The 26641-nt window shown below is 43.8% G+C and overlaps 1 protein-coding gene across 1 annotated transcript in view; it reads left to right on the top strand.

Annotated features, from left to right (window-relative positions):
- Positions 1–26641, top strand: part of PCP4 (Purkinje cell protein 4) — a 54298-nt gene that overhangs the window by 14616 nt on the left and 13041 nt on the right. Inside the window, exon 2 of the mRNA XM_008538151.2 lies at positions 12539–12590. Within this exon, the coding sequence (XP_008536373.1) occupies positions 12539–12590 (52 nt within the window). The remainder of the gene's footprint in view (positions 1–12538; positions 12591–26641) is intronic.

Genomic DNA, 26641 nt, shown 5'->3' on the forward strand with positions numbered 1-26641 from the left:
GCCAATCCCTCATGTCCTCTGCCCTTCCTGAATCAGGTGCCTTTCAGGTGCACTGTGAGAAATAAGCGTGTGGATATCTGTGTCTTTGTCTGAGAGCCTGCTGTTGTCTTTTGTTCAGTCACAGCAGCTGTTCTAGAAAGCATCTGGCCTTTGTACCAACAACCTTTGTTCTGAGGATAATCTAGGAACTGACACAAATTCAGGAGGACAGAGAGGAAGTGGGGCGGATGGAGAAACATTTGTTTGAATGCAATACAGACGCGGAAGGTGGATGATGGCATCCAGGTTCATGGATCGTTCTAGCACCTTGCAGATCTATGGGGCTTCGAAAGATGGCTGAGGGCAGGTTAATTCCACTCTTGCTGGGATAAATGGGGGTGGTTGTGTGTTGACTCATGTGTCCTTTATTCAGCCTTAGACTTCCGGAGAGTCTGCAGGTTGGGTTAGAGGCACACCCATCATTCCGGGGCCACCCGGTTCTCCCAGCTTCCTTCCGCATTCCTCCTCTGGCCATCAGTCCGTCCTCATCCTGCATCTTCTCGTTCTAGAAAAAAATACAAGCTGTGATTTGTACCAAACAGGCAAAATGCATACACTTCAGAATCAGAGGCCCAGGAAATTTCAACTGAGATTAATAACTTAAGGACTAAAGGGTAGAGGGCACATACTTTATGAAAAAAATGATTCCAAATCCTAATAGTCCCTCTTTGGATTCTTGTAATAGCCATGTGAAATATATGTTTAATTTAATTGCATTTATTTAACTCCACAAAGAGGAAGCTGAGAAAAGATGGAGAAGCTGAGATCCAAGGAGTGCAATCGCTTGTTGGGGATCATTCGGCCGCAGGTGAGAGCTGATCTTCGCACTGCTGAACCCGATGGTTTCACTACCTCAACTTCCTGCAAGTCGAACACAATGGAAAGGAGAGAGGCATACCTCCTTTTGAGTCTTTTTTTACCATTACTTTGCAGTCTGATTCCTTTTAGGGACCAGGTCCACACAGTGTGACTGTTGTTATCTCATGTAATTCTCACAACCTGAGGAGGTAGGTTATTGTTATCTCCACTTTATAGAAGCAGAAATGAGGCTCAGAGAAGTTGTGACCTGCACAGGGTCACATAGCTGCTGAGTGACAGGGTTAGGATAACCTGGGCATTCCGATTTCAGGTCACTTTCTTTCTCTTTTTTAAAGGCAGATTTATTAAGGAGTAATTTAAACATACTGAAAGTTATGCTTCTTAGTTGTGCAGTCGATGAGTTTTGACACATTTGCAGTCTTGTAATTGAAATAGAGACTCTTCTATCACTCGAAAGTTCTTTTGTCCCTTTGGAGTCAGCCCCTCCCTCCACCCTTGGTCCCGGAACCCACATTCTTTGCTATCACACCCTCAGTAAAAATAAGCCCAATCGATGACACAAGGTGTTTACACTGTCTTGAGCGTAAATGACCACATAGGCTTCCAACAAGTGCAATCACGTATTGCAACAATTTCCCAACGGTGCTTTGTAATTGATGACCAAAAGTATTGGAAATGTAAGAAAATACCCAGGGGAGTGATGACAGTTCTGGTCTCACACAGCAGGGAGGGCCTTCGATCAGCATGGGAGCTTCAGCTTCTGCACAGCAGCCTCAGCCCCAGTCCTTAATGGGTTTCTGTCCTGCTCCTGAAACTGACGCTCAGCCTCAGCACCCGTTCTTGCTCGAGGGGCCGATTCAACCACATCTGGGCAATGGAGGGCTGTGGAGCTTCCCTTGCCAGCAAGGGTCCCATCTGCAGTTGCTTTGCTCTGCACCACAGCTCCCTCTCTGCATCCTTGCTGGAGGCTGGGAAACCCCTGGCTCTGGGCTGGTTCCCAGGGCGGGTGGTTGAAAGAGCACACTTATCTTCTTCCTAGTCTGGAGACAGCATCCTGCCTCTGAGCACTCTGGGGTTCAGGAGAGAATTCAGCTCATGCCCACAGAATCACAGAGAGCAGGTACCCAAAGTGGTGCTGAAGAAGGCCGCTCTGCTGTGTGCTCTGGGCACTGAAGGCCAAGGAGGCCCCTACTGTCCTCTGGGGCCAGGATTCCAGGGCACACAGGGCAAAGTCAGCTGCAGAGCTCTCTCTTGTGTGGGTCTAGTTTTCAGCCCAAGTGGAACAATCTGTCCTTTCTCATCTTGCTGCCTGCATTATTAGTTTGCTAGGGCTGCCATAACAAGGTGCCACAGACATGGGGCTTAAACAATGGGAATTTATTGTCTCACGGCTCTGGAGGACAGAGGCCCAAGATAAGGTGTTGGCAGGGTTAGTTCCTTCTGGAGAATCTGTTCCAGGCCTCTCTCCTTGGCTTATAGACGATGGTCTTCTCCCTGTGTCTCTTCACGTTGTCTCCCTTTATGCACATCTGTATCCAAATTTTCCCTTTTTATGGGGACACCAGTAGTATTGGATTAGGGCCCATCCTAATGACCTCATTTTAACTTGATTACCCCTGTAAGGACCTGATGTCCTACTAAGGTCACTTTCTGAGGTTTTGGAGGTTAGTACTCCAATTTTGGGGACCCACAACTCACAGCTCAACAAATGACACTGCAAGTGTTGTGATGGCTTCCACCCAACTTTAAGGACCATTTAGAACCTTCCATGCTATTCATTTTCTAAGAGCATTGACAGCAACACACGTGTCATCATGACTCTTTGTTGAGCTAAATTGAATAAACCAAGCAAAGGGATTTTGTTGGCATATTTGAGATATGTGGATTTGAACATTTAGAGGTATTGCCTGTAAATGAACTTACTAGGACGTGAGTTGACCCCATGAAGAGCTCATGGGGCACATCATCAAATCTGTAAAAGGAGAGGACCCCCCACAGAAGGCATCATAGCAACCACTCTTAAAGTTGCAACATGTACCTGTTATGAAATTCTGTGTGTGGCTTAGGGCAATTTTATAAAACAGAGACTATGTTTGTATATATCCACACAGAAAAAAGATGGGAAGGAAGAAGTATTCTGAGCCATCTCATTGAATATTAACGTGGATTAACTCTGTTTAGTTGTATTATACATAGTTTTCTGCTTTCCCCTTTGTGCATTTATTTTCCAAAATTTCCATAATGACCACATCTTACATTTATGAATAGAAATCAGTGTTCTAAAAAACAACTGGCACAAAGAAGGTTTTTAAGGTTAGAAAATTCTAATTTAAAAAATATTACTATAGGATAAAGTGAATTTGAACGAGACAAATCAGGAATCTAAAAATGAGAGTCCTTTCATAAATGGTCTGCCTAAACTACAGCAATCTAAGTTATTTCTATTACCATAAAGGTCAGGATAAAAATGCTAGGAGGAGAATATGGTATTTGGGGTGTAATTCAGCCTTTGGGTCTCTCAGAGGTGAGAGCGAGCCAGTGGAGGAAGAATTACAAAGGTTGATGCCCTTGTGGTTGAAGATTCCATCCCTCTTTTTTTAAGCAACTATTTTTTTTTTTTTTAAACCCTTTTAGCTGAAATTCTCTTTGACATTAGTTTCTACACCTTTAGGGATTAAATTCGTGGAGTTTTTAGCGTTCAATTTTCAGAATGTAACTAGGAGAGTTATAGACCATTTAAAAATATCAGTGGCAAGAAATTAAACTTATTCTGTCCTTATCACAAAATGTGGGCATAAAGGCTCTTCTGCTCTTCAGACAAATTCAGAGGCCGATCTGGAAGAAGGCTTTAATGAGGTGTCTTTGATGTTCCTGAGAAACCACTCCTTTAGTGATTGCACTGGCCCCGGGGAGTCCTCCACGACCTGCTGCCGACCCAGCTGTTCCTCCCATTTCGCTGTGCCGTCGCCGTGGTCTCGCTTCTCTGTTCGTTTAAAGTCTGATATTTCATTGAAGAGACTCCCCATCCTTCGTCAATAAAACATTAAATATAATGCTATGGAAACACGTCTTTTTGTTTCTTTATAAAAACGATGATCAAAGGAATGCACAGAACAAACGCTGAGAAGGGAGGACTGAGGTCTTTGGGGATGGTTCCCCATCTTGATGTCACTCCCATGCAGAGGAGTCATTCTGCAGAGAGCACGCAATATCCAAAACTCATGGTCCCCAAGTGCAGTCTACGCCAAAGACATGCAGATTTGTGCTTTTCCTCCTATTTATGACCCATCTGAGGAACTGCATGTCACGATGCTACCATTTCAGGGGCTCTAGAAACTCTGAAACCGTTAGGAATCCGAATATCAGTATGCAACAGCATGAAAGGAAGACAGCACCACAGAGAAAAATAACTTAAGAGAAAATGCGTCACCAGGGCGTACATGACATTAAGTGGTTCTTTCTAACAAGGGCTTCCAAGCCACCTTGGGAAGGAGATGGATTTTTCTTTCCTTCTTTGGCCAAATCTCTGCAACTACTTGGTAGACAGAGTCCAACAGAGACCAGGGATTGGAAACAGAGGGCAAAATGCTAAAAAGCACCTCGAAACAAGTACTTTCCATGCAAGCTCTGTGGCCTAGTGGTTAAGTTTGGTGGGCTCCATTTTGGCAGCCCAGGTTTGGATCCCTGGGGTGGACCTACACCACTCATCTGTTAGTGGCCATGCCCTGGCCAAGTCTCCCATAAAAGAAAAGGAAAAAAGAGGAAGATTGGCAACGGATGTTGGTTCAAGGCGAATCTTCCTCAGCAAAAGAAAGAAAACAAAAACAAGTACTTTCTCTTTCCCTTTTCTTGATACAGAGATGCTGCCCACTTGATATTGTTGAATAACGCCTCTTCTAGAAAACACTGGAATTGATGGCAGGGAGAGCACCCCTGCTGGGTGCCAGGTCCCTACATATGGCAGTAGAAGCCAGAGGTTATCATCTCTCATCTTTCCTTCTCAAAGGGAGGGAATGGAGACTCTGAGAAGGGATTTCCCCAGCAAAGTGCAGCTATTTGGGGTGCTGTGACTCACGCTCTTCCCTCAAGATGTGGACAGTCCTCCTTGACCCCCACCCACCCCTGTATGAATTGGGCGCCCCTTGCCCATGCCTCTGATCTTAGTCATGTTGGGTCAGTCTTAGCCACTGTATTGAGATGAGTGACTTAGTCTCTGTCCCTTCAGGTTGTGAACCAACCCCCAAGTCAGAGAATGTGCCCATCTCCTGGCACCGGCAGGGCCCAGCCCAGTGCCTGGCTCATGGAAGGACAAGGAAACAGGGAGTCCAGGAACGAGTCAGCCCTCCCCACCTCGGTTGACTCTGGACCTCTGTCTGACACTGAATCTGTGACCCTCACTGCAGATGGTTTTGTACATTGGTGAATGTACCTTATCCTAATAATCAGAGACCAGAGTCCTGTAAGTGGGGAATTTTCCTTGTGTTGCAGCTGTGAGAGGCTGACTTCCGGAGTGCAAGGAGCCTGTTTCGCCTCCATCCCTGTTGTCTTGAGAACGGGGCTGTGAAGAAATGCCTCTATGAGCCAAAGGCTTCTGTGGGGTTCCTTTGTTCTTTTTCCCCTGTAGACCTGGCTCCACGAGGGTCATCTTTTCTCCAGTGTTGCCAAAGAAAATGCATGCACAGAGCTCTACCCAATATTTGGTGGCAAAATGCATGGGTCTCTTGGGAAGATGGGAGAAGAAGGAATGGAGAGTTGGTGGGAGCCCGGGCATCTTGGAGATGACCTGGGGCTTGTACTGCTTCAAAAGGCTCTTTGTTCCCAAGCCCTAAGGGGGTTTTGGAAGTGGTGACCCTTCAGTCAAGTCATATCTCACCAAATTAAAAACCAAACCAAGTTCTTGCTGAATACAGATTTATCCACTTAAGTGCTATAGGTGCGGATTCAGAAAATATTCCTGGACTGTCATTTGTACCCCAAATTTCACCTGCTGGAATTCATTTCAAGTTTCATTCTCTTAAACCTTCTGAAATGAAAAATAAATATCTTTTAACAGGAGCTTGTGTTTCATCCTAAAGATGGAACAACGTGTGCTGGCTGAATGATTTTCCAAGTAGACATAATCTGTCCGGTGTTCTGAGTTTGCATTAATGAGGAAGCGGGTTTTGGTAATTCGGTTTCATACACAAAATATGATTGGCATACCCAATTTTATGGATATCAACAGCAAAGTAAGAAAGATGGGTCCCTCCACTACAGTGTTCTAGAAATTGTATAATAAAAACTCACAAATGACAGTGCGAATTCGTAACCTACAGTCATGGCCCATGAGAAAGCTGCAAAGACTGTATTAGAATAATTTTCTAAATCCTTGAAATTACTTGACTTCTTGACTCTTTTACTTGCTTTGGGGAAACATGTGATCAGTGCCTGGTGGAGCTGCACGGGAGCCTGAGGCAGAGGGAAACATTAGTAATACCGAGCGAGCCTGTCTTTACATAAAATGGGGATATTTTGTTTATCGTGACTTTTTGCAGTACTTTGATTTGCTAAAATATTACATTAAAATATTATTTATCTCTTTTCAGCTTTATTGAGGTATAATTGATGAATAGAATTGTAATATTCTTAATGTGTGCGATGTGATGATTCCATGTACGTATAAATCGTGAAAGCAGTCCCACCATCCAGTTAATTAACAGATCCATCACCTCATGTACTTTTTTTGGTGAGAACACTTCGGTTCCACTCTCTTAGCAAATTTCTGTTATATAACACAGAGTTATCAACTATAGTCACCACCTTACACATTAGCTCCTCAGACCTTATTCATCTTATAACTGGAAGTTTGTACCCTTTGACCAGCCTCTCCCCATTCTCCGACCCCCAGCCCCTGGCAACCACCATTCTACTCTCTGTTTCTGTGAATTCGACTTTTTTTTTCAGGTTCCACATGTAATTGATCCCATACAGCATCTGTCTTGACTAATGAGTTTCTTGGTCCCCTTAAACTTTGTGCCTGAGGTGCATGCCTCACTTTCCTTATCCCATGGTGACTACTCCAAGAACGCTAAGATTTTGTAACAGATTTCGTAAGGAGAAGAGTGGGCTGAGAAGTAATCGAGTCACTCATTTTCTAAGGGAAGTGCAAGCCTTGCGACGAACACGGGGGAAGGTTGTTTTTGAGTCTGTTTGTGATGGTCTGGATCCCAGGACGCTTTAGGCAAGCCGATTCTGTTAAGACATAGGTGTTTCTGATGTGTGTACAGCCTCTAGATGTAGCGAAGACGTGGTCAGAATGCCTCAATGTCTACTGTCAGCTCAAAGTACAGGAAGAAATGGATCCTAAACCAGTTACTTACTAGAAAGTTGGGGTGGCCTGTTGCACTAGTGGAGTATCTAATTTGATGAGATTGCCTATGATTTTGCAGCTTGGTTGAAAAACGTCACCCAGCCAAATTTATGTGCTGAACAGGATACCTCTCACGTGTCACTTCAGATCCTATCACTGAGGACCTCTGTGGGTGGCCAGCTTGGAGTGGACTCCACGGACTTCAGGCAGGTGTGAAATGACAGCATGTCACCACCTGCCCATGCCTTGCATCCCCACCTGTCCACCTCCAGCCCTGGGGCTTCTTCCTTGTCTCTAGGCAGGTGCCAGGTGGGAGACATTGCCCAGTCTAGAATCATCCAGAATTAATGGTCCTCGGTGCCTATCTTAGAACAGCGAGAGGCAGGAACTGGTGGATACCTCATTCATCCTCTCCCACCTGGGAGTCTGTCCTCAGACACAGTCTGCACAGCTCTCAGAGGGTGGACCATCAGCGTCCCGATGTGCCTGGCAATGCTAGCTTGGTGATGAATCCTCTCGTTGGCTCTCTCTCTCATCCCTGCTTCCATCCTTTCTCCCTCATTCCTGGCATTGCCTTCTCTGACAAAGTTGTAGCACAAGCAGCATTTGCCTCATGCTCTGCTTTTGGGGAAACCAAACTAAGACATATTCTTTGTTATTTTCCTAAGCCACGGGTGCAACAGGACTGTCAGGAAAAATGACTTCAAAAACTATACCTTTAAATACCAGTCTTGCCTTTTTATAGATACTTGGCATGTATCAGATTATCAGAAGGAACTATCATCTACTCAGTCTTTATTTAGGTTCCTTTTAATTGGAGGTTTATTAAATTCTGAAGTGCTCTCTTTTCATTAGTTAACCTCACTGAGGAAGCAAACCTCCCTTGTGAGACACTTGCCAAGTGTTTGAAGGTTGAGAACTCAAGCAAGGCCCCTTCCTATGGTGATTCTGCCTTCCTCCCTCAGATTTCCTCACTGCTGCCCAACAGATTCCACAGCAGGCATGCAAGCCAGCAGCCTGTGCCAGAGCAGAAGCTTATGTTAATGCTGCGATTTTAACTTCTTGTATTGCGTCCTTAGATGGGTATTTGGCATTTCCTAATGGTGAAATGGGGACAATATAGAAAGAGGGAATTTTGAGGAAAATGTGTGTATGTTCTAATGAACATGGTAGTTTTCTTATTTGTGATCATAAGGTAGATTGAGAGGAATACACTCCCTCACACAGGACTCTCTGCTCCTTAAAGATGTCTTGGGGATGATGACAGGGCCAGTGTCTTGATGTGTTTGAAGAGGAAACGCCAGTGTGCCTGAGGAGGATTGGTGTAGAGCTGGCTTGGGCAATAGCAATGCTGATTTCAGACGGCCGAAGAAGAACGGGACTGGTATTCTTCTAGACACTTAGGAGCACGTAGAAAAAGGTGCTGTGTCTGTGGTGGGACAAGGTGTCACGGAGGGTCCCAAATAGGAGTGTTTTATGAATGTGAAGTCGTTAGGGTGGGGGTGGGGCTGGAGTTGACCAAGAGAGTTGAGAGCATCTGTGCCAAGTGCCTTCGCAAGAGGCAGACAGTGAGAATCACAGCGACATTCTCCTGGCAGTGGAATTATGAGAACTTCTGGCTCTGGTTTCGTTGGTGTTGAAACTGATGCTGATATTTTTGCCTCTACTTGCTCCCCCATCAAAGAAAAAATAAACAAAAGCCCATATATTCAACCACTGCTATTCTTAGAGGCCATGACAAGTGACTTTCTAGATTGGTCTGAAAATATTGAGGCAAATTTCTGCTCATAAAATGATACTGAATGCCACACGCAGGAAGCTCTCAAATACACTTGTGCTTGGGTTTCTAGATAATTCTGACAGTATATTCGATACCTCTGCATTAACCTGGTAATTGTGCCTGTGTCTATTTGGTCAGAGAGAGCTTTTCCTGCTTTCTGCATACCCTGATACGTTACGTTGTTTTGATATGTAAACTGAGTGACACACTGGTGGAATTCATGATATCATTGCATCATTTGTGAAATTCCTAGGAAAGAGCTCAGAATTCCAAAATCTTATGCCAGAGTTTGTTCTGACGACAGTTCATCGTGCCGTTTTCCATTCACACTCCATCTTCTCATCAGTCCAATTAGAATAGATGGTATTCTTGAGGTGTGGCTATTTCTGTTCAGCAGGCAGCACGGGTTCTTAGGATGATGAGCTCATGGTTGGAGCTAATGGATGGAGGAGGCCAGCTCTTCTCTTATTTGGGATGAGAGTGGGAGGGGAAAAAAGGCAGCCTCTTCCCTCAGGGTGCTAACTTCTATCACCTCATGAAAAAGGACCTTTTCCTTACTGGACTTTTGGAGAACAACATCCAGCCATCCATCTATTTTAGCGCAGCCTAGCTCTGAGTTCTTGTGTTATTTACATTTAAAGAAGGATCTCACAGCAATTCTACCATCAAGCCCCGGACTCTTGGTTTGACTCCACTTCTTGTAAGTCAAGTGTCCTCAAAACTCTCAGCCTCCGGTGCTTATAAAGTCACAGTGACCTTCAGACAGGAGTCTCCCTAGCTATCACTCCCCATCTGCCGAGGGAGGCCCTCAGGAGGATGCTGGGAGATGCTCAGCTCAGTGGTTCCAAGGGAAGACTCCGGAGTCAGTGTCTTTGGGTTTGAGCTCTGGCTCTGCCACTTCCCAGCTGCAGGACCTTGAGCAAGCTCCTCTCTGTGCCTTAGGATACAACTGGATAGTGAGGCTGACGAGGATAATGGTGGGATCTACCTCATCAGGGATGTTGTCAGAATTCTTTGAGTTGGTGATGCCTGGGAGCACTTGGAGCATGTCTGGCCTCAGCACATGCGAGTTGAGACCACACCCAAACCCCAGCCTGACTTAGACCCTCTTCATTTCCCGGTTCAAGGAAATTTCACCCACCATACCTGTTGTTAAAACAATCGTTTTACCACGACCATAGACCCCAGGGACAGGAAAGCTCTTGGATAATTCTCCACTGCTTTCGACCTTGCCTTAAAAATGTCACAAGGTCTCAAAGAATTATACAACCAGATGCTTTCAGTGACTAGTTCTTTCTTGTCAGGATCATTTTCTGATCCGAGACACCTTCTCCTTATGACATCTATCAGCTTCATTTTGCCTCCATCAAATAAGAGCTGACACAAAAACCCTGTCTTAGAAATCCTGAAAGAATGACTCCTTTTTCTCCCCTGTGCACATTTCATTTTGGTTTTACTCAGGTTTCTAAAAAGTGATCTTTTATGGAACGAAGTATTCATGACATTTGAAAGGTGTCAATGTTCAAGGTATTCAAAGACAGAGGGGTTGAGTGTGTGCCTGTTTTGCACTTGTATTCCATTTAATTTGACTTTATTCAACTCTAAAACACTGTCCTTTTATTCCATGGAATCTGCCGTTTTTGTCTGAGCCATCTATGAATTACGTGGGGAACGATGGAGACCCCTGGAGAAGTTCAGCCGCCCACAGCTGCTGTGTCACTAGCTCGATCCTCCACAATGCTGGTCAGATTTCCATAGAGTGCAGGGAACTTACAAGCTTTGTGTTTGAAAAAGGAGACACCGCAATAAGCACAGGCAAGAAGAAAAGGGCCTTTTTGACTTGCAAATCTACTATATTTAAGAAATGTGTAATTTGTTTAAATCAAGACGCAGTTTATTACAGGTTGAGTGCTTTAGATAACGATGTCATGATATGGGGACCTAAACGGAGTTTGTCGAAGAACAGCTGATGTTTGGCTAAGGTCTGGAAACTTCTCCCCCCATGGGAACACATGGGCAGATCTGGCATTCTGAAAATCAAGATGTCCCAAATTAAATATGAAGAAGGAACCCACGTTTATCTAATGTTTCCAATTTGTTGCCTTTCTTTCCACTTTCTGCTGGAGAGGAGTGGTCTTTCTTCTCATAACGGTGCAAAGCACCCCATTGACCTGGTGGGTGTTTGCGCATCGAATTCACTGGGACAGTGCTTGTGTGTGTGTGTGTACATGTGTATGGTGGGGTTGGTAATAAAAGGGAGACTTGACTTTGCCTCTCTCTTGGATTATCATCTACCCAAGGCAATAAGCGTATACAGGGAGGGTTAACTTTGTTAACATAAGTCTATATCATTCATCCTATCACTTAGACTAAGCAGAACCTGGAAGCAAGATTTTCCCAGACAATCATCTACCATTAATCAAGGGTTGACTAAAGACCTGGGAATTTCTCATGACAACACTGAACACTGATGGGAACTGATTATTATTTTTTTGATGTTGTTTTTAGGCTGAAGTCCTAGACCCGAATATAAATTTTGAGGGCATCTTTATCCCTTAGTGGGAGTCACCTGCAGTGATTTTCTCCTTGTTCAGTGCTCTGTGTCTCTTTCCAAGATCTCATTCAGATAGTTATGTAACAATGACAATTCCTGAAAAACACTGACCTCTGGGCAAAAATGTCTAGTCTCCAGTCTTGACTGTGCCACCAATTAGCTACATGACCTTGGACAAATCAGGCTCCCTGCCTGGCCTCATTTTCTTCACCTGAGAGTTAGAGACTTTACAGTCTCTTCAATATTTTCAACTTGAAGCTTATTTTCTGAAAATGACCAGAAAATTGAACTGAAAAAATACTTCTCTCTCAAAGGACTAGAGCAATTCTGAACATCATGTTATTTAAAGACAGTAGCTGGATAAGCTTTGAGGAAACATGCTTATATGTTTACATGTGTAATGCATTCATACAGTTCCCCAGACCTCACATTCAGAGAACCTTGCCCAAAGGTTCAAGTGGAACCATAAAATACTCATACTTCTGGTCAACCTGGTAAAATGAAAATGTACAAGATGGGCATAAACAATGACAGAAAAATAACTCAGTAATAGCAGAAACTCTACAAATACAAATTTTTTTTAGTTGATTAAAATTTATTTAAAAATAAGACATTGGACATAGTGATTGGAATAAGAATATAGCAGGGAAATGGCCAACATTGACAAAGGTGACAGTTCTGATCTTCTCACAATTGGTATGAACCCTTGGCTGTTTCCTTCATACTTTAGATGAGGTTATGCTCCGTAGACAACAGTCTCTAATTTCTCTTGTGACTGGTGAACTGCGTTCATCGAGCAGTGGATAATGGATGAGGGTGGCAGTCTGTGCAATTTCAGTTTATCCTTTCTTTGGTTGATCCTTTCCTAGTTTATGAGCACCATGCCTTAACTATCTGAGCTAAAGTAACAGAGAACTTGATATAGTGCAAGACACAAAAAGAAACCTGAGTATATTTGATAACAATTTCCTTCTTTTCTTTTTTTTCCTGCCTTTAGCGACAAGGTGCTGGGGCAACCAACGGAAAAGACAAGACATCTGGTGAAAATGGTAAGACGACATGAATAGTCCAAGCACTTACCTTTTCCCATCTGTAGTCTTGAGCACCTGGTAGCTGTGGATCGTGCCTTCCACTCAAACCAGCCTACTGTACGCGTCTGTGCTCAGCTTAGAGAGGAATTTAGTCATGCACAGTGAGCACCGTGGTCTGGTTTTACAAAGAAAACTGAGCTAGCTAAATACAGTGGTAAGAACAGTTTTCCTCCCGAAGGAGGACTCCCATTTTGGGCAACATGATAATTACAATGCAAATATAGTTCTCTGCTTTCTTCATTAGGGTTGGTGAGAATCATCTGAGTTGTTGTGAGGATAAAATGAGATCAAATGAGATAGGTGCTTTGAAAACTGTGAAGTGCTCAACTCCTGGAGGGAGGTTTTAAAACGTGCTTCAGCCCTCCCTGGTACACAGAGCACAGTGCTGGTCCCAGGGGAGGTGCTAGATGAGGGAGTGTCACTGTTGCGATTCACCAGCAAACCAAAGTATGTTGTAGAGAGCAGATCATTTGAATCCTGTCTTTCTGGTCTCCACCACTCCCTTGAATTGTAGGAATGATCATCCAATATTATGGATGGGGAAACTGAGGCTTGAGTGGAGGAGGTGGGAAGTGACCAGGAACGGGAAGAGCATGGGCCTTGAAGGAGACAGAGCTGGGTGTGAGCCCAGCTCCCCAACTTTAGCTGTTGTGATGGAGGCTGGCTCGTAATAATGGAAAATCCCTGGTAAGTGCTGGGGACGACAGTTATGATCTGGTGAGGTTAGCTTCTGGGTGCTCTCACTTTTTGTTAATTACAAAATGAACTCACCTTTTGTGAAAAACTACTCCTGCTTCCAACTGGATGGAATTTATGCTAGTGCCTACTCATCCAATTGTGCATAATGCCCATCTCACACACTAGCCGTAAAAATTCCTTAGGGGCCTGAAAACCACTTTGGATCCTCTGTTGTGACTCTGAGCTGAGGCCTGAGCAAGACTCATGTACTAGAATGTTCCTCTCTGCTGCACTCATCTTTGGCCTCCTGACACACCCACCCATTTTGGGCCATCCTATTGGGCAGGGTCAGTGTGGTGACCTCTAGGGTGAAAAGTTATCACATCAATAAGTAGGGGGTTGGTGCCTAAGAATGTCCTGATCAGAGCTGGAGAGGGGAAGGTGCGGAAGGAAATAAGTTCTTTCGCAATGCTCAGGGCTCTTCCTGTCTTCACTGTGTGAGTTGGGGTCAGTGTGGACCATTGGCAAGGAGGTCAGAAAGCAGAGGAGGAGCAAAGTTAGAGATGCTCAAACAGAGAAGGATGGTCTGCCATATGGGAGACTCCCAATTTTCCTGGTTCATAGATTCGTATCCATCTCTCCATTGGAGTTCATTTCCACTGAGCCTCACAACCTTAGAACTGTGGGGTTTTATAGTCAAAGATCCTCTAATGCAGTAGTTCCCACACTTTTTTGCTCTCACAACTTCTTTCCGTTCTTAAAAATTCTCAAAGACCCCAAAGAACTTTTTTTTGTGTTGGTTATATCTACTGACGTTTCCCATCTTAGAAATTAAAGTGGAGAAATTTTAAAAAGGTTTACTTATTAATTCATTAAAAATAAAGCGATGAACCTAGGACATAACTTAAGTAACATATTTAAGTGAACAGTAATTATATTTTCCAAAGCAAAAAAAAAAATATTTCCTGAAAAGGGTGGCAATGTTTTACATTTTTGCAAATCTCTTCAGTGTCTGGCTTATAGAAGGCAGCTGCTCTGCATTCAGTCTGTTGTGCTGTCATATGGTGTGTGGCCCCTGGAAAATTCCACTGTGCACTCGTCAGAGAATGAGATTTTAAAAAGCAAATGATACCTTAGTGCTATAAAAAATAATTTTGATCTTGCAGGCTCCCTCAAAGAAGGGAGGCACCCCAAGGGTACCTGGTCCCTACTCTGAGAACTGCTGCTCTCGTGTAACTCCTGTGTCACACACAAGGAGCCTGGAGTCTGAAGATAGGCAGAGTGGTGGCCAAGACAGGACTAGATCCTTTGTGTTTGATGCCACTGCAACCTGGCTTTCCTCTGGGGTCCCAGAGCTCCTTCGAAGCATGTCTGCATGCTCAGTGCTGCGCACCAAACGGAATTATCAGTTATTACGGAAGATGCCACTTCCTGCCGTTCCAACGCATGAAAGTTCTTTCAGCTGAAAATCGGTCCACTCTAGTGAAAACTGAGTGTGTCTTTTCTGGAGTTATAAAAATTCATTGAAAGGAAAAATTAGAGATACTATGGATAAAACATTTCTTTATATAATTCTAGATGTTACAGGATGTTCACTTTTAAGTAGAAAAACGGATATTTAAAGTTAGAGATTATTTGCTAGTTACAGAATAATGGTGCTGTATAAATTCGAATTGTTATTAACATGTTGTACTTTAATTTCAGATAAAGCTGCTCATGTATGATATATGTACAAGATATTTTATTATAACATCAAATTTGTGCTTTTGCCTCCCAAACTGAACATAGACAAATGTCAATAACAACCCAAGAAAGGGTGGGGTAAATATGTCTAGAAGTGGTCTAAACGATGTCCTCCTAAAAATCTGAGTTGCTTAATTTCTTATTCCTAATTTCATCATATGAGAGGATCATCTTGGAATTTCTCTTGTAACCTATTACATTCCATTGAAATTCAAATTATTTTACTCTGCCATCACAGGTATCTAGAGAGACCTTTTATCTTAATGTATATTTCTTATTAATACAAATGGAGCTGCCTACATGCATTGAAGGATCAGGGACCCAGGAGAATAGAAATACAAAGCACAGAACATCAAAATGTTATGAGATTTGGATAGTAGTCAATTAATCTTAAAATGAACATTCCCAACTTTCATTAGTCATCTACAAATCAAAGTGTTCTTATTTCAGAGATTATAAATTTAGTTGAGGTCTCCATTTAACACTTCAAGCAATGAAGATTATGAGTGCCTTGAAATTCTAATTCAGATCACAGAAGACACAAGTCGGATGCATTAAAACTCCAGAGGGATCTAAATTTTGGAGGTCTGCCATAATTTTATTGTACTAAACGTTATCTCAAGAGGGCCATTGGCTTGGAATCCGGGCTCTTGTGATTCCAAGATTTATTTTTTTTGTTGTTGTTCCCATGGTAATTGTTGATGTGAAATATGACATTTATCCACTCCGTATCCAGAACACCCCTGAAATCCTCTTTCCTCTCCAGGACACCAACCTCTGGATACACAACTCAGCAAATCCAGATGTTCTTCATCTTATCTGCAACATGGAGACAGCTTTTTCAGAACTATTGGGGTCATTATTATTTTTTAGTTGAAAACGAATTCATTAGAATCTTGGGGGTTTAGAGATTTTCATTCCTATACGAACAAAGAACCTTCATTATTTGATTAGTTTAGGCCAAGAACTTCATTTGTTTCTTGATATAATGCCCTATTTGAGTGAAACAGTAGTTTACAGCTCCAGTTACAATTCAGGTGCCACATTAAATTCAAACATGTTTATAAATACAGACACAACCATCTGAATCTAGATTATTCGCCACCAATTACCAATTTGGACACAACCAAAAGATTTTTTTGTAAGACAATAGTTTTGCCAGATATCTTGATCCATATCTTGCTACTTGCTCAGAGAGACTCCAAGAGTTAAATTTCTTTATTGACGTACAAAAATAGGAAAATATTGGAAGGAGAGTTGCTGCTGGGAGGCTTCCAATCCGAAGGAAAGATTTATGAGTAATAAAGCTCTGATGGAGCTTCTTTGCAGAGCTTGGAGGCTTACCCAAGCTAAATTGAATTTCTAAAACTGGAATGGATTTCTCTCGACTTAGTGGGCTGTGATACATTTGTTTCGAAAAAATCTGTCTTTGGAGGTGAAAGGCATATGCACATACCTGATAAAAGAGTTCTCTCCACCCCAGGCTGGGGGTAAATGCCCAGGAGGAAGGTATTGTCCTGCACTGCCTGTGGGCCTCACCACAGTTGTAGTTTCTTTGAGATGTGAGTAGCTGAGCAAAAACTCAGGTACCATGTTTGAATGGGTGGGTGTGCCCCTTCTCGGGGAAAGCGGTTGTGGCTTGAGAAATTCTAGTAGGTGTGGGGATATGCTAGGAGCACTTAAGATTTAGCTTGCTTTGATATGATTATATGATTGCCAGCGATGAATAAGATAGATGTCATAGTACTGGGTATTCTCCTCTCCTTGTTTTGAATAAAACCAAAACCATAGAAATTTAAGTTTATGTCACCTTTGCATTTTGCAGGCACATACACACACATGCACACACATGCACACACACACACACACTATAGTTTTATTTTTCTGCTGTTGAGTAGGTGGAGAGAGAAATTGACTAAGAATCATCTGCATTCATAGACAGATAGATATATACACTACCATTAATCTGACATGATTTTTCAAATAAGAAATAAAATTCAAATATTTATTCCCAAAGCACTTTATGCGCTGCCTGCCACCTCCCACTGCCTTGGCTCAAGATCACCCAGTGGACATCAAAGTTTTCTTTTGGTGTTTTTGGTGCATGATGATCTTTCAATACCTACAAATTGACTTGGGCATATTTTGCCTAGGATGCTATCTCCTCTCCTTGGTGTGCGGAAGTGTGTGGAGTGAGGTCTTGTTTGCGAGGGTGGAAGATCAGCCTGGAGTAAGAAGGTACTGATGGTGCCAGTGGGAACAAAGGGTGATTGTGTGCTCATCATGGCACCCAAGAGAGAAGGTCGATTCCGGCAGGGGGTGCTGCCTGGCTACTCCTGTTCCTCGTGACAGGAAGATTGGGATGAAAGGCAGGAGGAAGAAATACTGTTGCTGGAAAGGCTACAGAGGCATCCTGGTCTGCAACTGCCCAAAGCGGTGGTGAGATTGGTTCTGCTTCAGATACGGGAAGTGATAGATCAGAGTTTGAGGACGGATAGAGAGAAGCCTGCAGCCTGCAATTTAGACCTGTGGCATTCCGACTGGCTGCTGTGTGCAGGGGTGTGGAAGCCAAGGAATGTGAAGCTATGCTCCACACTGAGGATCTAGTATGCCGATTCTGCACAGTTCCCAACAGGAGTTTGAGTGGAAACTTACCAGGCTAAGGTAAGCCTCCTTGAAAAGGGAGAGCGATCACTTAGAATGTGGAGCTGCAACGTGTTTCGGAAATATGCTGCTCCAAACTGTCACAGACTGTACCGGGCTGTGGGAAAGCACCTCCCCAAAGTTATCAGTCTCTCAGGTGTGCAACCATTCCCAGACCAGAAAGCGATAAATCAGTTTCCTGCTGGAGCCACAAAACCACAAGGTGCACAAGGCCCAGAATTTCCCCGAACTGAAACATAGTGAATGCTGGCATGAATGCCACACATACGCGAGGCTTTCAAGGTGAAAGATCAAATGACTCTGGCCTCCATCTGGGCTTGCTTGGCTTTTTCTTTCCTTTTTCTGTATTTGAAGCAGTCAGAAAAAAAGTTTCAGAACAAGAACGGGTGAAATGCTAACACGGCCTTCAGATATTACTAGCAGGATACTTTCTTTGCGCTGTCAGCTTTGAACACCCTAAAGCATGTGTATCCCAGAACGAAGAGACGGAGACATGAGGCAGCTTCTGATATTGACCCAGATGGAGAAGGCATGAAATTGGAATTGCTTATTAAGCCAGGCCTGTAAACCATGAGGGTCTTCACGCAAAGCTGGTCAATGGGTGATACTGTTCAATGAGCGAATCGATTCTTTGTGGAGGTTATTTGAGGGGTTAGTGCTGACTGGGAATTTATTACTGTCCATCTCAGTTATAAGAGTGATTACTTTTTGCCCTTCAGCTTGAGCACTATAATAACTTCCATGTGCAAGTGATGCCTTGGATAAATACAGTGTTTCTAACCCACTGTTTTTGGAGTAAACATGCTCGAAGCATTGTCAATAGAGGTGGGGATTTGTACTTGCTCCCAGGTATAATTCTCTACATCTGTATACATTTGCATAGTTTAAAATGCCCTCAGGCACAATCTTTTGATCCATTCTGTGGCAGACTTGGGAGGTGAGTAAGGAGTCCATGCCACGCAAAGTTCCTCCGGAAGTCAGGTGATTTGCCCAAGGTCACATAAATAAGAGGAGGAAAGTTTTGTTCATCTGGCTGCCGTTCAAACACACCAGCTGTCTCCACTTACACTGTCTCCTGAGTTCTCTCTTGACTGGGGGTCTTGTTTGTAAACTGGCCACTTGGGTGGGCTGAGGTCTGAGCCCATGGAACAGACTGAGGTTAACAGCCCTACATCTTGGCCAAGCTGAAACCGTAGTTTCAGCAACACCATTATCTCATCACTTTAGTTAACTAGCCTCTGCCAAATTCGTGCGATCTCAGATTAATTCCTGGGACAGCCATATTACTTTTCAAAATTAAACATTGAAGCAGTATTCTAATTTATGAGCTTATCCATATTTTTCCTTCTCTTTCTCCCTTCATGCCCCCCTCCCTCCCTCCCCGCCTTCCTGTCTTCCTTCTTCCCATCCTTCCCTCTTTCTTCTGGAGATTGAATATTGGATAACTTTAGATGAGCTGAAGACAGAATTTTGTTGCATATCATATGGAGAAGGCCAACATGGCTTAGTGAAAAGCTCAAGTTATAGATTGTGCTAAAAGAATTGCCATTTTAGATCTTTTTAAGCCTATGAAGTAGTTGGTACCAGGAAAACTGCCATCCTTCTATCCTTTTGGGATGCTGCCCCAATCAGGAGATAGGAATGTTTCATATTCTGCTTATCAATTATTTGTATGGAAATAATATTTCTCAAGTGCTTGAAAACACTTTGCTCTTTTAAGAAAGTGAAATGCTCACAATTTTATTTATAGAATTAATTTGCACAGCAAGCAGCTTTTCAGAAGAGAGAACCGACTTGAATTTCAGCCTGGGCTGCATGATAAGGTGGTGGAAGTTTGCAGGTTTCATATTAGTGGGATCCATCTGTGACGACAAAGGCACGCAGAGATGCTAATGTTCCCTCTTGGGAAAGGATGTTTTTGGGACATAGAATGGGCCGAATTGTCTTCAGAGACTGGACCTCGCTCCCAGGCCAGATCTGCTTTCTCAGCCACGTTGCGAAGGGAAAAGGAAGGCTTGCTGTCCCTGTAAAGGTCTCCCAGGGCGTCCTCAGAGCAACCACAGAACTCGCTTCGACCCTGAAGGCAGAATTCTCCCCAGATCTCCCAAGAAAGCTCTCTGCGAGCCGAGCGGTTCTGGAACACAGCTTTGGGGAGAGCACCTGGGGGCAGTTGTGAGCTTATGTAAATTCCGTTCAACACTATTGATTGGTTTCTTCCAGCATGGTTCATCAGTAAGGAGTGGGATTTTCTGATCAATACTAATTAATTGTGATGATTTGGCTCAGTTTGGGCTATTCAATCAAGAAACAGCTATTTTGCTCCAAGTACAATTTTTCGTTTTCTCTTAAGTGGGCTTCTCCTTGTTTTCAGGAAGTGACCAGTTTTCGTTAATTTAGGCCAGCTGAGAACAGATGCGCTCTGAATCCTCTTTTTAAGAGTTACTTCAAAATGTGATAGTAGGTTCTGTTGGCTCCATGCTAAAACCTAGTCTAGCCTACTGCTGCATCATTCTCCACAAAGGACAGGGCTGGCTATATCAGTTGTAGGGTCAAGGCAATAATGAAAACATGGGCCCTTGATAAAAAAATTATTAAGCAGATCATTAAATCAAGTCCAGGTCCTTCTGAGTGTGGGGCCTGCACATATTCCTGTCCCAAAGCCGGCCTGTGAAGATGCTACATTTAAACTTCCTTTTTTTTTTTTAAAGAAGTAAACAGACATCATTCACGGCACAGTACATTTTTTTCCCACCATTTTCTAAACTGATATCCTGGTTTAAGCACAGCAGATAGATAATTGGAAACTTTTTGGTGTAAAAAGTTAATTTGAATCTAGTTAATTTTCCAAATAAGGGATGTAAAACTTCCCTGTTCTTTATATTTTTTTCTTACTTTTTAATGGACTTGGCGAATATTCCTGGATCACTTCGTATATTGGTTGTAAAGTGCGATATCTGGTTTTGGATCATACTTTGTAGAGGATTAAAGATGGCTACACAGCCTTTGGCCCGAGGGGAGGGAGTTCTAAGTCGCCTCCTCTTGCATGGGGCAGGCTGTAAGTCCTTACACCGAGAGCACGCAGCAGAGAGGATGCATGTGAGTTCCTGGGCTGGACCTTAAGACACTGGCCCCTTCTACTTTTCCCTCTGGGAATGCTTACTCTGGGAGAAGCCAGTTGCCACTTAAGAAGTCCAACTACCTTGAAACCATCACACTGTAAGGAAGCCGGAGCTAGCCACGTGGAGCAGCCACTAGCAGAGAGGTTCAACCAGTCAGCAACGTGCCAGCTTTCCCAGCCAGGCTGGTGGACATGTGGGTGAAGATGCTCCAGGTGACTCCAGCCCCAGGGCCATCTGGCTGCGACAACACGGGAGACTCCATGCCCGAAGTGCCCAGCTGAGCCCGCCAACCTATAGAACTGGGGGAGAGAGTACTCGTTCTTGTGTTTAAGCTGCTAAATTCTGGGGTAATTAGTTCCACAGCAGTAGTTAACTGGAACATACCTAAACCTCTTGTCTTGGCTAACCCATTGGTTGGTTCTCTTCTCATTCCACCCCTCCATCAGGTGCTTGCTGGATTGTTTCCTATTCTTTGCTGGTGAGAATGTTGTCTCTGCAGGATGCAGACCTGTAGGTCCTTAATCATCGGAAAAGGGATGTTACCGAACAGTATGGACGCTAGCTTTATTTTGCTTATTCATTCATTCAAGAAAATATTTACTAAGCACTTAACATGTGCTAGAGATTGTAATCTGAGCTGTGATGGAGTATTTTAAAGAGCAATGCTGGGTGAGTAGAGTCCAAAGTCCTTAGTGACAAATGGATCAGTGATGGTCCAGGGAGGAAATGGGGGTACATTCCACCTGGGTAATTTGCAGAGAGTTAACTCCAAAGGGACCATTTGGGAAGGTGTGTGCAGGGTTTAGAGAAACCCACAAAGAATAGTGTAGCACCTCAGGCTAGCTATGGCAGGGCCAGAAGTGACACCCCAGAATCCAGAGCGGTGCCTCGTGGGGGGCAGTCTGACAGGAGCCGCGTTCTTCTATTGAGGGACATACCTGAGCTCCCAGCAATTTTGCAGGCTTTCAGGGTTGCCATATTTAGCAAACAAAAATACAGGTTGTTCAGTTATATTTCAATGTCCGATAAGCAAAGAAATTTTTAGTGTAAGTGTGTCCCATGGAGTATTGGGATATATTTATAGTAAACACTTTTTCATTGTTCATCTGAAACTTGAATTTAACTAAACAGTCAATATTTTATCTGGCAACCCTAGCAGAGAAGGAGAGAAGGGAATAAATACCCAGATCTCCCTCTTTCTGTCTTCTGATAGCCTCCAGTCCCACCCATTGGATGAACCCAACCAAAGCTGCAGCCCTGTGGTTGGGAAGAGCGGGCAAAGGGTGGGGAGGGAGTTGGAGGAGCCGAGGTGAACAATTGCATTGTATCTTGCTGTGTACTTCTCTCTCCTGGCCTTTGGACCAGGTCACCCTAAGCCCCTCTCAGTCCCCCTAATTGAAAAATGTAGCCCATTGTACTGTAAGTGATTGCAGTCTGACAAAGACAAACGAGGGATGATTTTTGTATGCAAATTCTGGATTGGTTTCAGGAAAAAAAAAGAAAGAAAACAGTCCATCAATTACATCCTTTTATTTTAACTGTGCAGTGTCATCGGTTGGCTTAATATTTTTAAAGGAAGGAAAACTGTCAGGTCTATTTTTGAAAGATGATATATGTGACATTCTTAGAGCAATTAGGCTGTCCCCGTGAAGGTTAATGGGTGTTCTTGGAGGTCACCTCCAGTCCTCCTCAGGTGTCATTCAGGAGCAAAGGGAAGTGGTGAAAGATGGGATGGGAGGCACTGAGTTAGACTGCAGCCAGGCAGGGCGAAGGGGTGAGGGTGGAGCTGAGCTGCATGCATCCTAAGCTGGTCTTCAGGGAACCCTGTTGGAGCCCAGGCCAACTGCGAAATGGGGATGGGGGACAGAGCAGGCACAGATCCCCCCAGGAAGTCAGGCTTATCAGAGCAGGAAGGGACGGACAGTGGCTCCCAGCCTCCTGAGATGTGGGGCCTCAGGGACCAAACAAGGGTGGAGCGTGGTCAGGCACCCTCCAGTGATCTGGGGCTGGAAGCCACTCACCCACATGCCACAGCTTTCCAGAAAAGCTGCCTTCCTAGGGCCCACTGCATCTGTGGATGACTCACCCAGCTGCCCTGGGCCAGGACAGGTGGGGAGAAGGGGCTGCCCTTGACTCCAGGTGTTCCCGGAGAGGCCTGGAGTAGCGGCTTCCTGCCCCCGGTTGATGATGACAGATGCAGCCCTGAGCTTTCCCCAGCTAGCGTTTCAGATAGGAGATGCTACTGTTTGCCTTCACTGTCCTGGAGAGGCATCAAGGAACAGATTTGCTTCCATTTAGGTTCCTTTTGGATTGCTTAGTTTCAGAACCTTGAATGAAACTTCAAACTTGTGGCTTCAAGGTCAACTGCTCAAAAAATTATGAGACAGGACCCATCATCTCTTTCTTTTAATTAAGTACAAACCAGACCCCAAATTTCCATCTCTCTCCTTCCCCACGCAACCAGGGCAATTGTTCTTTTGGGTACTTGGTGAAGGTATTTCCCAAAGAAATGAGGATTTGAGCCCCTTCAATAGAAACGATACTTTGAAAGTTCAAGGGGGAAGAAGAGTAACCAATATGGTGGGATCATTGAATTTAAAAGGTAACTATTTATAAACTTCACTTTTTCCAGCATTAATGTGGAGTATTTACTATTACTTTTTTTTTTTTTTTTTTTTTCAGAAATTACCACTTGTCATGAGTGGGAAAGCTATGTGCATCTTACTAGATTTAGTTTAATAAGACATTTAAAAAATTATATTTTCCTTGAAGGCTACCCACTTCTTCCCAAAAACCTAACTAATAGCAGATGCTCCTAATCAACCCTCTGGGATTCCTTTGGGTCCTTAGCACAGTCGTCCTGATCAGGGTGCTACTTTCCTTTGTCCTGTTGGGATCTGGAATCGAGTCAACCATTGATCAGCTGAAATGTGCATTGATTTGATAGCCCCAGATGAGGGATAGGGGCGGAGGGAGAAATGGGGAGACAGCGATATGGCCTCCTTCACAAGGTTTATGAGAATGCTCCTTCCAGTAATTTATGATGATGCTAAATGGAAGCTAGCTGCTATTTTTGTGCTTGGCAAGTGGCTTCTTCAATATTTCTCAAGCACATTCTTCTCTCTCTACCGTTCCTCCATCCAGACCCTGACGATAATTGAAAATTGAACCGTGCTCCTGCGTTCATTTAGAAAGCAAAATCTGCTCAGATGTCAGAGAGATGCTTTCATGGCTAGGGGCTGAAGTGAGGGGAGTAATTCACACCCCTTCCATCACAATCAGCTCACAGACCCAAGTGCAATGGGCTGGACCTCTGTACATGGCAGAACTCATTTTCCACGGCACAGAGTTGCTAATGGTGCTCATCACAATGAGAGGATAGGTCTTCTCGCCTCCAACCTTTCTTAGATTTTGGGGTGTTGGAGTTTTCAATGCAAACATGAACCTTTTGGCAGTTTGAATTGATGTGTGCTCAGCAAAATTCAATTTCCCACCAGTCCATAAAGGATGCGTTTTTATAGTGTGCTGTAAAAATGGGCTGGGTGGTCAGAAATGGCCCTTGAAGATGCCGGTTGTAGATCATAATGCATTTTCTGGCCACGATAAGTGCTCTGAACTCCCAGGTGGTTGCCCTCCATAATTGTTTCCTAGGATTTTCAGAAGAAAACAGAGAAAGGTTTAGTGTCAAACTTTTGCTGTGTTCATCCATGGGTTTGCTGACTCCATGCAGCCCCCTCTGAGGTGCTTGGGCACTTGAGTGATGGATTTTGGGTTCTTTACCTTTTAGCTGTTTCCTCTGATTGTGGCAGCGCTGAGTCTGCTCCGCTGCGTAGTCTGGCAAGAAAACCAGGTCTGATTCTCAACTTGCTCATGAAGATAGGGGAGGGTGCATCCCCAAAGGTTCTTGTTCCTGCGGTTGTGTGGTTTGGCTGTTTGCTGGCGGTTCACCCACCGTGGATCGTTCCATCTCTTTGGGTCCCAATTCCTCATTGCGGGACGATGTCGTCTTCAGGCTCTGGTCTAATTTTGACACTTTGTGATTCTGTGGCTGTCTCTTTCCTGGGACACTATAGAGTATTTGACTTCTTTTGATTTTATTTCCTGCCCACATCAAGGGAATATTGCCTGTGAGTCCAAAGGAGAAATATGACGCTATTTCTTGGTGGAGGCAGTAGAGGGGAAAGAAGGTACAATGGACAGAATCTGAATAGGATTTCACCAGCTTTGAGCATGTGATAACAAGTAATATAACAATTTCAACAAAATGGGTGAAAATGGGAAAATTCATCCAATTTGTATCTGGACAAATTGTGTTTCCAACTAGCTGACTGCTGAACATGGAAAGAGGGCTTATCCTCCTGGACTTTTCCATGGCATGCGTTCAATTTTGCAATGAGGCTGCCCGGCCAGTGGCTGCCCTCCAGGCAAGGACAGGTGTAGACCCTACTCATCACAGGAACACAAAAGGGGTGGTTGGCCTCCCAGGCTGAAATGGGCACACCTGCATGCATAAAGAGGCTGCTGTCCGCTCTCCCTCACCCCTGAAATTAAATTGTTACTGCAATTCTGCAGCCAGAAGGTGCTCCAATCTTATTTTGAAACTTTATGACCATTTCACTTGTGGGCCTAGGAAACGCCAGCTGGTACCATGCATGATTGGAATTGTGTGTGAGTTTGCCCATGTGTACCCTCTCCAGCCCCACGGCAATTGAATCTTGACTTACAGTTATTTCTTGAAAATGTCTCATTTGCATTTTCTATAAATCCAGCCCATAACACCTTAAATTATGGCAATGCACAGAGGAGTTGAAGTACAATTTTGAAATTATGGGCCAGATTAGTGGGTGGAAGGCTTGAACAGCGTCTCAGAAGGCATTGTGCACTACCTGCAGATAAGATGTTCAGCCGTATTCGGTTCACACATCTCAAAGTTGAACAAAACCATAAAATCTTGCCAATTACATATCTGGGCTGGAATTAGCCTCCTAGGTCATCCTGGTCATTCACAGCGGGCAAAATATAACCCTCTGGTGTATATTTCCTCAGTTCAGCTTAAAATGGCTTTAGCGAAAGGTCAGACGCCACCACTCCGGGGAACGCTTCCATTCTCTAATAGACTGATGTTAGACATTTTTTTTTTGTAACATTCTATCTAAATTGGTTTCCCCATCACTTTCTTGACATCAGTCTCTATTAATGCTCTCTTGAGTTACAGCAACCAAAAATGGATATTTTATCACTGTCTAACTTTTTGATCTACACAGAAATTCTTCTACTGTCTCTGTTGATAATTAAAATCCTCCAAGGGGTGATATTTCAGCGCTGGTTCTTTGAAACATTCTGTGTGTGTGTGTGTGTTTTTAAAACTATTTCAAAACTGAATAATTTTGGGTCACGTTGCTTGACACTGGAAATTTCTCTGTTTTTGGAATTCTTGACATAAATACACCCTGCTTTATTTTTGGTCTGTAAGAACTTCCAGAAGAGGGGTGCTTTGATGGCCTGCACAAAGGGCAGGGGACTTGCTGTCTTGTCACAGTGTGACATAAAAGGCCCTGGTTAGACAGTAGTTATGATTCATTGAACCAAGCACAGCCCACATCTGGATTCTCCCCAGGTATTCACCCACTGAACCAGTAGGAGTGACGGCTGGAGCATCAGGATCTTTCCACTACCTGAGAAAGCACTTCTTGTTCCATTTCTTGCTGGGATTAGTTGTCCTAACATTATTATTAAATGATTCTTAAAACTAAAACTGGAACTCTAATGTTAGCTAGTCCTTCTGGGTCTGGGGCTTTCTATGTG

The sequence above is a fragment of the Equus przewalskii genome, chromosome 27 (genome assembly GCF_037783145.1).
Source record: "Equus przewalskii isolate Varuska chromosome 27, EquPr2, whole genome shotgun sequence".
NCBI classification, from domain to species: domain Eukaryota; kingdom Metazoa; phylum Chordata; class Mammalia; order Perissodactyla; family Equidae; genus Equus; species Equus przewalskii.